This window comes from Lontra canadensis, unplaced genomic scaffold (assembly GCF_010015895.1).
Source record: "Lontra canadensis isolate GAN:19392208 unplaced genomic scaffold, GSC_riverotter_1.0 scaffold88, whole genome shotgun sequence".
NCBI classification, from domain to species: domain Eukaryota; kingdom Metazoa; phylum Chordata; class Mammalia; order Carnivora; family Mustelidae; genus Lontra; species Lontra canadensis.
Genome location: NW_022631082.1, coordinates 2,513,858 through 2,528,119, shown reverse-complemented (window position 1 = coordinate 2,528,119; position 14,262 = coordinate 2,513,858). Strand labels below are relative to the sequence as shown.

The 14,262-nt window shown below is 56.3% G+C and overlaps 1 protein-coding gene across 2 annotated transcripts; it reads left to right on the top strand.

Moving 5' to 3' along the window:
• Positions 1 to 829: 829 nt before the first annotated feature.
• Positions 830 to 12,274, top strand: SLC25A23 (solute carrier family 25 member 23). 2 transcript variants are annotated; one of them, XM_032883756.1, is made up of 11 exons: positions 831 to 1,148; positions 2,299 to 2,425; positions 3,010 to 3,097; positions 3,401 to 3,512; positions 4,569 to 4,727; positions 4,815 to 4,967; positions 5,137 to 5,244; positions 6,210 to 6,377; positions 9,173 to 9,323; positions 10,316 to 10,496; positions 10,878 to 12,274. In XM_032883756.1, exons 1-11 carry the CDS (start codon positions 993 to 995, stop codon positions 11,014 to 11,016), a joined length of 1,542 nt encoding a protein of 513 aa, XP_032739647.1. In that variant the 5' UTR covers positions 831 to 992; the 3' UTR covers positions 11,017 to 12,274. The 2 variants fall into 2 exon arrangements, with proteins under 2 accessions (XP_032739648.1, XP_032739647.1); XM_032883757.1 differs by lacking the exon at positions 5,137 to 5,244 and having other exon boundaries at positions 830 to 1,148.
• Positions 12,275 to 14,262: the final 1,988 nt, after the last annotated feature.

The following is a 14,262-nucleotide window of genomic DNA, read 5'->3' as shown; positions in this document are numbered from 1 at the left end:
AGTGGGAGGGACTTTTGGCAGGTGCAGCGAGCGCCGCAGGCTGGTGGCCCGCCTCCAGCGCTCGGCTTCCCAGTCCTCATCCGCACTCGTGCCTGGGACACTGAGATGCCTGGGACACTGAGATCTCCAGGTTGGTCTGGAGAGAGCCGTCGGCACGGCGACCGAATCCGGCAGCGGCCTCTTTAAAGCTGCCCAGCGCGCCTGAAGCTGCGGGGGCCCGAGGCAGCAGGGTACTGGCGCGGAAGCCCCGCCCACGTGGGGCGGGCGGGCGCAGCTCGGGCAGCTCTGGCCAATAGAAAACCGACTTTGCAGCCGCGCCGCATGTTGATCTTGCGTTTCCCCGTCTGAGTGCGACCGAAAAGGAAGGCTCGCGGGCGGGATGTTTCAGGGCGCAAGCAGCGCTTCTTGATTTTCTGTTTCTGTGGCCGAGTGGGGAATGTGAAAAGAGCGCGCGGGCGGATGGAGGGCTGGGTGGCGTAGGGTTGGTTCTTGAGTATGTCTGGGGAAAAAGAGAACCTTAGTGCCTAAAGAGGAATAGTAGGGGAGGGAGGTCAAATGGAAACGGATTACGAAACCGAATCTGGTATCTCTCGACTGCGCTCCCTTGGACAGAGGGTAAACTGAGGCACGCAAGGCGGAACTCTGAGAGCCGAATTGAGACCACTGATCTCTCTAGCCCCTCTCCCCAGATTGAACCCTGGTGCTTCCCGTGCACTACCAGAGCATCACCCGGCATTCCGCCCCACACCCGCAGCTCCGCCTCCGGCCCCCTCCCCCCGAGCGGATCGGGGGAGGAGACGCAAGTTCTGGCTCGGGCGGCAACCGCTAGCAGTCGCCGCCTCCTGCAAGTGCCAGAGCCCGGCGGGCGGCGCGGAGGCTGCGGTGGCAGTGGCCGCGGAGCCGGCCCTGCGGGGCCCCGGGGGGGAGGGGGAGCCGCGAAGCCCCCGCCGAGGCCGCAACCGCAGGGCCTCCCCCCCCCCCGGGAGGGCGCCATGCGGGGGGGCCCGAGCGATGCGGAGCGGCGGCAGCGCTGGGGTCGCCTCTTCGAGGAGCTGGATAGTAACAAGGATGGCCGCGTGGACGTGCGCGAGTTGCGCCGGGGACTGGCCCGGCTGGGCGGGGGCGACCCGGACCGCGACACCCAACAGGTACCCCCGCCGGTACCCCAGCCTAGCACGCGGCGCTCCGGCCCCGCCGGCGCCGGTGACCCGAGCCCCTGAATGGAGCGCTGCAGCGGCCAGCGACTGCCTGTGGCTGCGCTCCAGCGCGGGTGCCCAGCCTGGGCATCTCTCTCTCCTTCCCCCTGCCCTGCGTGTCTGGGCCTAACGGGCTCGCCCAAGACAGAGCCACGGAGGCCCCAGGCCTGCAGTTCAGCTGCCAACACCCGGTCCCCACCCCCTTCGCCGGTGCCTCGAGGGTGGGGGATGTCTTGCCCGCAAAAGGAGCGGGTCCGCTCTCCTGCCCACTGCCCGGGACACACCCTCCTCTGAACTCTTTGCCCATCCAAGACATACCCTGCTCCCTGCCTCAGGAGACACACCCTTTCCCATTCTCCCTCCGCTCCTCTGGGCACCCACTGCCCTCCCAGCCAGCTGCCCCAGCCTCTCTGTGTTTACCTTTCCCTGGCGGCCCTTTCCCCGGCTTGGCTTAATGCCCCAGGCTACCCCAGCCCAGAGCCCAATCCCCACCGAGGCCACCCTCAGCAGGGGATGTAGCAAAGGGGGAGCCCTCCCCTAGGCCTGTGCAGGTCTCCTTTACACCTCCAGCCCCAGATGCCACTGGAGTGTCTCTGCGGCACCCTGAGACCTCCAGGACAACCTCCCACTTTCCAGGTGGGAAACCAGAGGCAGGGTGGGTGCTTAGCTTGGAACTCTCATTGCCCCCATGTTGCCCAGAGCTGTCCGTAACAGGAGCTCCTGAAACTGCCGTATGGACAGGATTTTGTTTTGTTTTGTTTTGTTTTGTTTTGTTTTAAGAGGCAGCTAGGAGGACAGGCTTTCAGAGACAAGAGCCCAAGGCTACCTACCACCTCCCAGTTCTGTAACCTTGAAAAAGTTACTCGACCTTGGAGAGTCTCAGTTTGCTTGCCAGGAAAACTGGACAACTGCTTTCCATCTCGCAGACCTACCGTGGCCTTGGGCATTTTGCTGAGAAGTGAGCTGGCAGATGGAGGGGTGACTTCCCCAGCTCCTGTCCTTTAGGTGCTGGCAGCTCTGAGTTCCTGGACCCTAAGCTTGTCATGCCCCCTGCAGATGGGTATTGGCCTCCTGGAGCTCCTTGTCCCTTCCCCCCTGCCAGGGCATCTCCCCCGAGGGTGACACTGACCCAGGTGGTGGGCTGGACCTGGAGGAGTTTTCCCGCTACCTACAGGATCGGGAACAGCGTCTGCTGCTTCTCTTCCACAGTCTGGACCGGAATCAGGATGGTAAGGCCCAGGGAGAGGCTGCGGGGGCCCTGGAGACACCAATGGGGTTAGAACTGGCAGCGCTAGGAGGAGTGGGGAGGGCCACTTCTCCCTGATGACTCACAGGCTATTTTGGGAGCTCTCCTCACCCCCCAGCTAGGTGGCTGGGCCCGTGGGCCCATCCCACCTACTTCTCCCTTCTGGGATGCGACCCCTATTATTACCCTGAAGTTTCTAAGGGACAGAGATGCCCCATATTGTTTCTGGATTCCCTATGAGGCATAGACACTCCCCCATAGCCTCTTCTGGGTCCCTAATATTGCCTCTCAATTCCCTATGGCATCAAGATCCCCATAATTATCCCTGGATTCATTTTTTCATTCATTCACGGAACAGAGGAACCCACCCCCGCAACATTGCCCAGTCCCACCTCTCTGATACCACTGGGTCAGTGACATACCCCCACACCCACCACCAACCCAGCTGCAAATCTCATCCTGGGTTCCTGGATCCCCTGGTCTTCCTAGCCCATCCCCATTCTGAGCTGTACTGCACCTGGGCTCCGGGGTCCCCCCACACACACCCTTTTCTGGCCCCCTCCCCAGGTCATATTGATGTATCTGAGATCCAGCAGAGTTTCCAGGCCCTAGGCATTTCCATCTCGCTGGAGCAAGCCGAGAAAATTCTGCACAGGTGAATAGGTGGGGGTCCCTAATCCCAGGTAACTCAGGTCCCCGGGACCCCTTGGCCACCTTGAGTCTCTAGGCCCCAGACCCAATCCCAGGGCAGGTGGAGCTAAGAGGTGGGCTTGGGAGTCAGGCAAATCCTGGGCCGGATGATTCACTTCTCGGAGCGAGCCTCAGTTTTCCCCTATGTAAAATGGTGCGCTCTCAGCACACAGGACATCAGTCTCCCCCAGACCAACTGAACCTCATTCCAGCACCCGCTGCCCAGCCCCAGAACTGATTCTGTCCCCACCTTGCCCTACACCCCCAGCATGGACCGTGACGGCACGATGACCATCGACTGGCAGGAATGGCGCGACCACTTCCTGTTGCATTCGCTGGAGAATGTGGAGGATGTGGTCTATTTCTGGAAGCATTCTACGGTGAGGTGGGGGCTGCTTTCCTAGCGTGGTGGCTGGGCCCTGCTCTGGTTTTTCCGGGCATGGAGGGGGCTGGGTCAGGAGTCTTGAGAAGGAAGAGCCACTGGGAACAGCCAAGGGAGGAGACTCTAGTCCTCTCTTCCTCTGAGTGGGGCTCAGGGCACTGAGGACCCACTGGGGGAGGTCTATGATCTGGCTGGAGCCCTTCAGACCCGACTTCGGGGTGCCAGGGGCAGACTTGGGAGGTAGGAGCACAGGGAAGGAGGAGCTCACCAGATGGGGCACCCAGCCTCCAGCCTCCACCCATAGCTCCCCTTCTGCAGGCTTCTTTTTGTCTTGGTAAATGGTCTGCTGCTGAAGGGACTCATTAGAAATCCACCTTCTTTGGAAGATCCAAGGAGATCCACTGGAAGTTAGGGGAGAAGGTGCTCTAAATCCCCCGCTTCTGGGTGGGAATTTCTGAATAATGCTTCCAGTGGGATCTGATGGCATCCGGAAGGGAATCCATCTATGGGATCTGCCGAGATCCTCCTGGGACATCCAGACATTCCCACCCTGGGGATCTGTGAGGGACTTGATTGGGAGGTCTATAGGTAGATCCTAGGGGAGGGATGATCCCTGGGGGCAGCTTCCCTGTGGGATCTGCGGGGGTCCTGGGAGGGATCCACTGGCCTCCTTATGTGGCAGGTCCCTGGTAGGATCTTGTGTGACCCTGGAGGGATCTTCTGGAATCCTTCTGCAGGAGATCCTTGGGTACAATCCTTCAGAGTACTGATCGGCTCTGGAAGGGATCTTTATATGGTAGATGGTTGAGTAGGCTTCTTTGGGATTTGGCAGAGGTGCCCAGGAGGGATACTGGGATCCTACGTGGGAGTCAGGTTGGATGTTTTGCTGGGACCTGGTGGGGTCCCAAGAGGGATCTCCTGGGCTCTCCAAGTGAGACTGATGGGTGGATGCTCTGGGTGTCCTGGGATTCATGGGGGAGACACTCTCGTTTAGGGCTGAAGCCCATCTCCCTGCCCCTATGATGATGTGACACCCTAGTCCCTGCATCCTCAGGTCTTGGACATTGGTGAGTGCCTGACTGTCCCTGATGAGTTTTCAGAGCAGGAGAAGCTGACTGGCATGTGGTGGAAGCAGCTGGTGGCGGGTGCGGTGGCAGGGGCTGTGTCGCGGACAGGCACGGCCCCTCTGGATCGCCTCAAGGTCTTCATGCAGGTGAGGGGCCCTGGAAAGATCCACTCCCTCTCCCAGGCCTCGGTCCCAGAAGGGGACCCCCAAAGCTACCTTATCTTCCCCATGCAGGTCCACGCCTCCAAGACCAACAAGTTAAACATCCTGGGAGGCCTCAAAAGCATGATCCAAGAGGGGGGCATGCGTTCCCTGTGGCGTGGCAATGGGATTAATGTGCTCAAGATTGCACCTGAGTCAGCGATCAAGTTTATGGCCTATGAGCAGGTGGGGGCAGGTGTGGGAGATGTGAGCTGACCATGAGGGCTGGTAGGATTGGCTTGGGGGTGCATGGGGGTTGTCTGCAGGACCCCAGGAGTGGGCATCTGCTCCCCTGGGAGGTGTCCCCAGCAGGGGGACCTGAGGTCCTGCCCACCTCTGTGTCACCCACTTTCAGATCAAGCGGGCCATTCGGGGGCAGCAGGAGACACTGCACGTGCAGGAGCGCTTTGTGGCTGGCTCCCTGGCTGGCGCCACGGCCCAAACCATCATTTACCCCTTGGAGGTGAGAAGAGGAGGACTCTGGCTGGGGCCACATTGCAGGGTTGGGGGCTTGCAATAACCATGTCACTCCATGCTGTGATGGGCATTGGGATTGTAACTTTGCCTCTCCCTGACTTAGACTGTGGCTCCTTAGAGAAATGCTGTCTCATGTGTAGTCTCTGTGGGCATTGCAATTTGAAATGTGACTTCTGGGGATGGCGGTACTGATCCTAACGATTTAGGCAGCAACTGTGGGGGCCAGCTGTTTACAGACATGCCTCTTCTAAGGATATGGATTTCCAGGCTATTTGTTCCCAGGGGAATCATTTCAGGTTTCAGGTTGTGCAGTGTGTCGGGATTCCGATGGAAAACTCAAATCACATAGATGAAGTCTGAGATAAGCAGTTCAGGACCGGTATGGTGGCTTCCAAGTGTTAGAGACCAAGGTTCCTGCCCTCTATCTTGTTCTAGCATTTCAGAATACAGCACCCACCTCATGGACCAAAATGGCTGTGTGTGCTCCAGTCATCACATCCCTATTCCAGTCAATAAGGAAGAATAGATGAAGGAAGGAACACCTCCCTGCCTTTAAAGATACTTTCTGAGAGTCACACATACCTGTTCTCCTGCTGTTTCATTGGCCAAGACTTAGTCACCTGGTCATATATCTAGGGAAAATGAGAAACGTAGTCTTTATTTTGAGGGGCTGTGTCCTTGCTGAAAATTACAGTTTCTATCATTAAGGGGGGGGGGAAGGGAACAAGATATTGAGAGACAGTGGTGGCCACCATATGCAACTCTGAGAGATGTAACCATTTCTAGGTATAGAGATTTGGGGATGGCAGAAGATTCTAGAGAAAGTGGTGTGTTAAATTCAGTTGCTGTCAGGGTAGAGCCTCCTGGGAGCAGCTGTTCTGAGGTGTCTTCACTCCTGGGTGTGGTGTTTCTGGAAGCACTTTGCCCAGGGATAACCGGGGTCCTCCCCAGGTGCTGAAGACGCGGCTGACTTTGCGCCGGACGGGCCAGTACAAGGGGCTGCTGGACTGTGCGAGGCAGATCCTGGAGCGGGAGGGGCCCCGCGCCCTGTACCGCGGCTACCTGCCCAACGTGCTCGGCATCATCCCCTACGCTGGCATCGACCTGGCCGTCTATGAGGTCTGTGGGTGGCCCACGCCTCCCTCCTTTTCTCTCCCCTCTGGGATTTGCCCACAGGACGCCCCTTTCCCCTAGGCTGACTCAGTGAATGGGATGGAGAAGCGCCACGGGCCTTGGGATTCTGGGGAACCCCTTTGGCTGTCTGACTCTCCGACTTTTCACATTTATGGTTGCGTGAATTCTTCCCACTTCCGTGGGCAGTTCAGCCTTGCTGGGCCTCCGGCCCGGACAAGGTCAGGGCCTACCATAGCTCACACAATCGTGGGAGAAAGCGAACGTGAGCTTCAGAAATGCCTGTCTCCCCAGAGCACGTACTGGACCCGGCCGATGTCTTCTTCAGGGACTGCCCATTTCATAGAAACCACACTCCGTGGCCACCATCTGTGATCAAGAGAGGCAGGAGTGGGGGCTGGGACCGGGGTGGGGGGTGGGGAGGGCATGATGTCTCTTCCATGGGTCTTGACTTTTCTCTTCTCCTGGTGGGATCACCAGGTTCTTCCAAGTAGCACAACCCCACATGTCCCCAGGCATCCCCCAAAGTCTCTGTGTCCAGGAGAGAGCTAGCTTCGCAGGCCAGGGGCCAGTGCAGTCGCCAAGGGCCCCGTCCTCAGAGGGCCCGGCTCTTGGTTTGATGCCCTGCTGTTGCGATCTTGAAATCCCTAATCGTTTTTGGACGAGGGACCCTGCACATTTTTATTTCACGCTGGGCCTCGCCTCCAACACTGCACACCTGACATCCATCCCTGACTTGCCCATCTGCCAGCACCCGGGCAGCCCCACGAGACAAGGCCACCACTTGTTCATTCACTCGCTCACTCAGCAACGATTTACCGAGCGTCCCAAGGTACTGGGAAGTGTTACATAAAAACGCAGTCCTCGCTTTCCTGGGGCACCCACTCCAATGAGCAAGGAATTCAGTTCTCGGGCCAACAAGTAGTTTCAGATCCTGCTAAGTTCTCAGAAGGGGATAAAATAGGATGTGTAATTGAAAGTAACAGTGGGCAGGAGGGCGTCGAGGCAGGCCTCTGAGAGGCAGTGAGTGAGGGCGTGTGAACCAGGCAGAGGGGGCCGGGAGCGCAGGAACCGGAGTCAGCAGGAAGTTGGTGATGTGGCTGGTTTTTCCTGGGCGCAAGACACAGCCACTGGGGGGCTGAGCGCAGAAATTAGACGTAACTTTGCTTGATCCATTCTTCACCCAAAAAGGGAGCTGGGAGGTCTAAGTGGTTTGAGACACCCTGTGCCCTCTTGGAGTTTCAAAACCTATGTTAGTCCCTTAAAGGCTCTGAGAAGTCTGCAGAAAAGTGATTTCACTGGTTTTTTTGTTTGTTTGTTTTTGGGGGGTTTGTCGTGCCTTTTTTTTTTTTTTTTTTTTTTTGGCCCAGTGATGACCATACCTATGCATTCATTAGAACTTCTTTTCAACAACTCTTAAACACTCGCTCAACACCTCTTTGGCAAATCCTGCTCCAAAGAAGGCTATTAAAATCACAAAGGCAGTAATGGCAAACGCTTGCTTCCCAGGCACCCACTCCTTGCCCAGCCTGGACTTCACTGATCTATCCCAGCCCTGAGTCCCTCTCCACACACTTCAGGGCAGCAATTACCAAGGGGTTAGAAGTGACATAGGACATGAAACCTCAGAGCCATCCCAGCCCCAGAGCAAGAAAGAAGATCCTCCCCGAGCGTCTTCATAAGGGGCTGGCTGCCAGAAAAGCCACACACACCACTCTGGGCTTGGTGTTAGGACTCCTTCGTATCTTTTGCGGGGATGCCCTCTTGGATCCCTTAAGGGCATGTTATCAAGCAAGTTAGCATGTGGGCAGGTGGAGATCAATCCTGCTCCCAGTGGGGGGCGCTCACGCGCTCTGGAGGCAGCGGAGAACACGCCCCACCAGGGAGGCTATAGGGAGCGGGGGCATTGATACACCAAGACAGCTGTCTGATCCTTGCTGCTGAGGACAGGGGGGTGATCGTTTCCCAGCACTTCCTGCCCATTCCTGGGTGCTCAGAGCAGTGTCACCTGGGTCCGGCAGGATTCCTCGGGCAGAACTGTGGCTGCTGGCAGTTGGGGGTCCGCCAATGTGAGTGGAATGGGATGCAGACGGCGTGTCCACGCTGGAGAGCCTGTTAGCTTCCTACGGCTGCTATAATGAATGGCCACAACTTTAGGGGTTTAAAAGAGCACACGTTCACTATCACATAGTGTTGAAAGCCAGAGGTCCGAGATGGGGCTCACCGGGCTACGATGAAGATGTTGACAGGGTTGCCTTTCTTCTGGAGGCTGCAGGGCAGACACTGTTGCCTCGTCTGTCCCCTTCTCTAGCAGCTGCCCATTTTCCTTGGCCGGTGGGCCTGTCGTCCATCTTCAGAGCCAACTTCCCAGTGTCTTCCAACCTGTCCCCCACCTCTGCTTCTACTATCCCCTCTCCTCTCTTATAAGGAGGCTTATGATGACATTGGACCTACCTGGATATTCTAGGATTGTGCCCCATCTCAAGGTCCTTAACTTAATCGCATCGGCAAAGTCCTTTTTGCTATGTGAGGTACCATATTCCAGCTTCCAGGGACAAGGGCACGGACAGTGGGCGTGGGGGGCATCATCACATATACCATAGAAGGTCGAGGTGGGGCCTGAGTGACAGGACACAGGTATCATGTCGTGGGACACTCAGCACGTCCTGGCCATTGGGGAGGAGGCAGAGGCCAGCGAGCAGGGCCTCCAAAGCCAGGGTTGTGCATGGTGTTACCCAATTCCAATCCAACCCACACTCTACTCCCTTCTTCGCCCCCACCAGACCCTGAAGAACCGGTGGCTCCAGCAGTATAGCCACGACTCGGCCGACCCAGGCATCCTCGTGCTCCTGGCCTGTGGCACCATCTCCAGCACCTGTGGCCAGATAGCCAGCTACCCCCTGGCCCTGGTCCGGACCCGCATGCAGGCCCAAGGTGAGGCCTGGGCGGGAGGCTGGGGCAGGGAAGAGCATCACCTCTCGGGCCCCACCTCCCCATCCCCAGCTCCTCCTCCTGGCTAGGGAGGGTCCCTGGCTGGGCTCCTCCTGGATTTGGATGGCGTTCACTAAAGTCCCTACCTCTCTCTGGGCCTCAGTGTACCCATCTGTGACCCTGGAACAGGCGCCCTTTGCCTGCTCTGAGCGAGGAGAACAGATGAGCGAGTACTGGGAGAGAGCCCTTAGCAAGCTTAGCTGGGAGGGCTGCGAACTGGAGCTACGTTTGCAAGGCTGGGTTACACTGATGGAAGGGGAGGGAGGATCAGGGTAAGAAGGGGCGGGACCAGGCTGGCTATGGGTTTATTGTTTTCCTCTGTAGGTTTCTTTTAGGGTTCTCCCCCCCCCAACACACACACACACTCCTGAATCTGTTTCTGGAGTTTCCTTGGGAATTTTAGCATTTGTGTTCCGTGAGTTTCTCCGGGGCTGTACTAGTGCATAAACCTGGGTTCTCGCTCTCCAAGAGCTCACAGGCTGGAGAGGAAGCAAGGTGCTGAATAATCATTCCATGATTCAGTATGGATTTAGGATTGAATGAAGGAGAAGAGGAAGAGCCAGACTTAGACTGGGGTACCAAGGAGGCCCCCCCAAAGAGCTTGCTTTGGCATGAAGGTTGGAAGGTAGAGAGGGGGGAGCTGGGAGAAGAGGCTGGGAAATGAGCTCCAGGCAGAGGAAATGTCTGTCCCCTCTCCCACCACACATACATGCACCTTCTCTGTTTCTAATTGTCCCCAAACTTGGGCCCTCAGAAGCGGGGTGAAAGGTGAGCAGCCATTTCCAGAGCCAGGAGAACTCCTGACTCTGAGTAGGTCCTGCTGTTGAGCTAATCCTCCTCTCTCGTGCTGTAACGGCCACAGGCCCAGCCCTGGGGAGTAGGAGGGGGAAGTGAGAGGGGCCGCTTGGCCTCACCTGGCCTCCCCACCCCCCCAGCCTCCACCGAGGGTGCCCCCCAGCTCTCCATGCTGGGTCTGCTCCGTCACATCCTGTCCCAGGAGGGCGTGTGGGGCCTCTACCGGGGCATTGCCCCCAACTTCATGAAGGTTATCCCGGCTGTGAGCATCTCCTATGTGGTCTACGAGAACATGAAGCAGGCCCTGGGGGTCACGTCCAGGTGAGGGACCCAGAGCCTGACCCACCCCAGATACCTCACCTCAATCATGACATCCCCCACACCCCAGGCACTGGAGACTGATGGCCCAGCCAGTGGATCCCAGGGCTCCCCACACTAAATCACAGGATCCCCCACTTTATCCACTGGGTCCTGCACCCCTATATTGCAGCTACTGAGCCCACACACACAAGGGGTTCCGGACCTCCATGACTTAACCATGGGATCCCCCACAACCTGACTAATGGACCCTGACAGCCCAACTACAGAAGCGCACATCACCATACCCAAAGAGCCAGCCCCGAGCCCCTGCAGGCCCCAGATCCAGCACTGGGTCCTAGATCCCCAGACCCACTGGCGGATCCCAGATCCCCATGCTTCCAGCCCTGGATCTCCAAGCTCGGCCACTGGATTCTGGATATCAAGAAGCCTCAGCCTCCGGATCCTGACAATGCAATGCCTAGATCCTGGGGCCCCCGCCACTGGATCCCAGATCCCCTCACCCCAACTACTGGATTCCTGAATTCCTTTACCTTGACACTGAGTCCCGGATCCCTCTGCTTGACTACTGGATTCCCTACATTTCAACCATTACACCCTCAACCCCCAACCACCGGATCTCGGATTCCCAAGCCCTGACCGGCTGGATCCTGGCTCCTAAATCCACAATGCGAGCCCAACGGCTGAGCGAGTGGGTCCTGGTGACTGCGGCTGTTGGACCCCCAAACCCCTTCACCACAGGCACTGGATGCTGAAACCTCACCCATAGGAGGTAGACCCCCCCACACCCTTCCAAGCACTGGATCCCAGCCCCTTAACCCCTGGATTCTGACCGGAATCCTCCCAGGCACTGGATCCTGAATGCTCAGACTCCAAGTCTGGATAGATCCCAATAAGCCAATGACTGCTTCCTGGATCCCCCGTGCCCCTGTCCCAGACACACCCCAGAGCCCCGGGTCCCATGCCACAAAACCCAGGGTCTAAGGGGCCTGTTGGAGCCTAGGTCCTGGCCTCCTGCTTCCAGAAGACCCATGGGACTTGTCCAAAGTCCTGACATGACTAGAAGCCAGCAGCCAGGGAAGGAGATGCCCCCTCCCATGCCCTAGGCAGAGGCTGGACATGCCTGCCACCCACCCAGCATGGCTGTACCTCCGGTCCCTGTTGCAAAACTGCCCCCCACCCCTGACAATGCACTGCGGTGTCTTCCATTCCCTTCCCACCTTTAGGCTGATGATAACCTCCCATTGCTCTCTCTTGGGGGCTGTCAAGGGGACAATCTGAGGCCAGGGACACATTATGGGGACTCCCCCAAACACATCGCAGCACTGCCAGCCTCTACCCAGGCTTCAGGGTTGGGAGCCGGGAGCAAGTCTACATAGACTAGCCTTCCAGGGAGCCAAGCATCCAGTTATGCAAAACAAGCCAAATCCCCCAAACTCACTCCAGGTCTATTTTTCTACCAGAGAGGAGCAGACATTCCTCCCCCTCAGATAACTCAAGCCCCCCGCACCGCCCCCCCCCAGGACCCTGTACATTCTGCACTTTATAGTTGGGTTTTGAGCGTAGCATAATTGGGGGACCCCTCCTTTCCCTCCTCCCAAGTCCTTGGGGAACCCCAGGAAAGGACTACAAAAGAGCAACGGGGTTGTTTGGGGAGGCTGGAGGACCCCCCCTTATGGCTTCCACCCACCCCACCCCCACCTACACCATGTCCCACCTCCTTGCCTGTGTGTGTTATTTCAAAGGAAAAGAACAAAAGGAATACACTTTCTAAGCTCTTTCCTTGTGGTTTTTCCTGAAAGGGGGTGGGTCAACATGGGACCACCTCAAACTACCCCCCAGGGAAGGGACATGGGCCAGCCTCTGTCGCACACAGCTGCAGGAGAACAGGAAATTACTTCCTCAGTTTCCATAGCTGTGAATGGGGGGCAGGGAAAAGCCCACCTTCATGCGCCCGTTTTGTTTCCCAGGGCCGCTATAACAAATTACCACAAACTGGGGGCTTAAAATGACACAGTTTTTAGATTGATATGTTTTTTTATTGTGGTAAACCAGACAGCACATAAAATACACCATCTTAACCATCTCTAAGTGGCACGAAGCACAATCACATTGTCTTGGAACCACCCCCACCCTCCGTCTCCAGAACTTTCCATCTCCCCAAACGGAGACTCTGTCTCCACGAAGCATGGACTCCCCACCCCCTGTCCCAGCCCTGGCTCCCACTGTCTCCTCTCTGTCTGTGTGGACGGGATTCCTCTAGGCCCTCCTGGGAGTGGGGTCCTGCAGGATGGGTCCTTCTGGGTCTGGCTCCTCTCGCTGGACCCAGTGTCCCTGGGGGTCCCTCCACGTCATGGCAGGTATCAGGATGTCCTCCCTTTTTAAGGCTGAATAATATTCTAGGGTGTGGATGGACCATATTTTGTTTATTCATTTACCCATGGAGGGACACTTGGCTTGCTTCCACCTTTGGCTATGGTGAATAAAAAACAACAGGAATTTATTGTCTGCCAGTTCCCAAGGCTAGAAGTCTGAAATCAAAGTGTCAGTGGGGCTATGGTCCCTCTGAAGATTCTCTGGGAGGATCTTTCCTGCCTCTTCCGGCTTCTGGTAGTCACGGACACTCGGCAATCCTCAGCCTGTAGACCCAATCGGTCTGATTTCTGCCTGTCTTCAAATGACCAAACTTTCTCCTTTTACCATCTTGTTTGTGTTTTAAGCTGTTACATTTGGGGTAATTTGTTACACAGCAACAGCTAACTGATACACACACAGAGATATGATTTTCCACCCCCTCGAAGATGGACTCAAACCTTGCTAACTATTTTGTATTTTTACTTCCTTTAAATTATGTCCTGAGGATCGTTTTCCCAGAAGCGGGATTGCTGGGTCAAAGGGTATGATGATTTCAGAGTCCCGCCACCAGAGAAATCGTCTGTGATACACACAGCTACCAACGAGGAATTAGCAATTCTATTTTGACTGTGGTCATACCAGCATGGAGTGTTACCGCTTTGATTTTATTTAATGAGGCCAGTCAACAACTATTTTCCGGTCCACCTTCTTACATCCCGTTCCACCGTTGGGGCCTTGGGAACTGATGTGTGCTGTAATACCACACAGACCACTTTTCTCTTTTGGAGTCTCCCCACCCACAAAATAGGGGACGTTATCACTGACATCTTTTTTTTTTTTAAGATTTTATTTATTTATTTGACAGAGAGATCACAAGCAGGCAGAGAGGCAGGCAGAGAGAGAGGAGGAAGCAGGCTCCCTGCAGAGCAGAGAACCTGATGTGGGGCTTGATCCCAGGACTCTGAGATCACGACCTGAGTCGAAGGCAGAGGCCCAACCCACTGAGCCACCCAGGTGCCCCATCACTGACATCTTTAAAGTGATAAGAACATATTTATTGAGCAAGTACTCAATACGTTGACTCTGTGCTGAGCCCTTTGCCGTGTTATCTCCTTTCCTTACTCATCTATTTACCGGACCCCTGCTTTGTGCCAGACCCAGTTTTGTGCAACACACAACAATCACTGCCCTCAAAGACCCCACATTCCAGTGCGGAGAGACAAACAATGAATAACACACAAGAGTGAATGTGTAGCTGGGTAGGAAGCAAAGGTGCTATGAATAAAAATAAAATGGGGAAGCAGAGTTTACATCTCAAATAGAGTGGTCAGAGGAAGCACCAGGGAGAGGGGGATAGTTGCATGAAGATTTAAGGACAGTGAGGGAGGGAGCCATGGTGATGTCCAGGAAAACA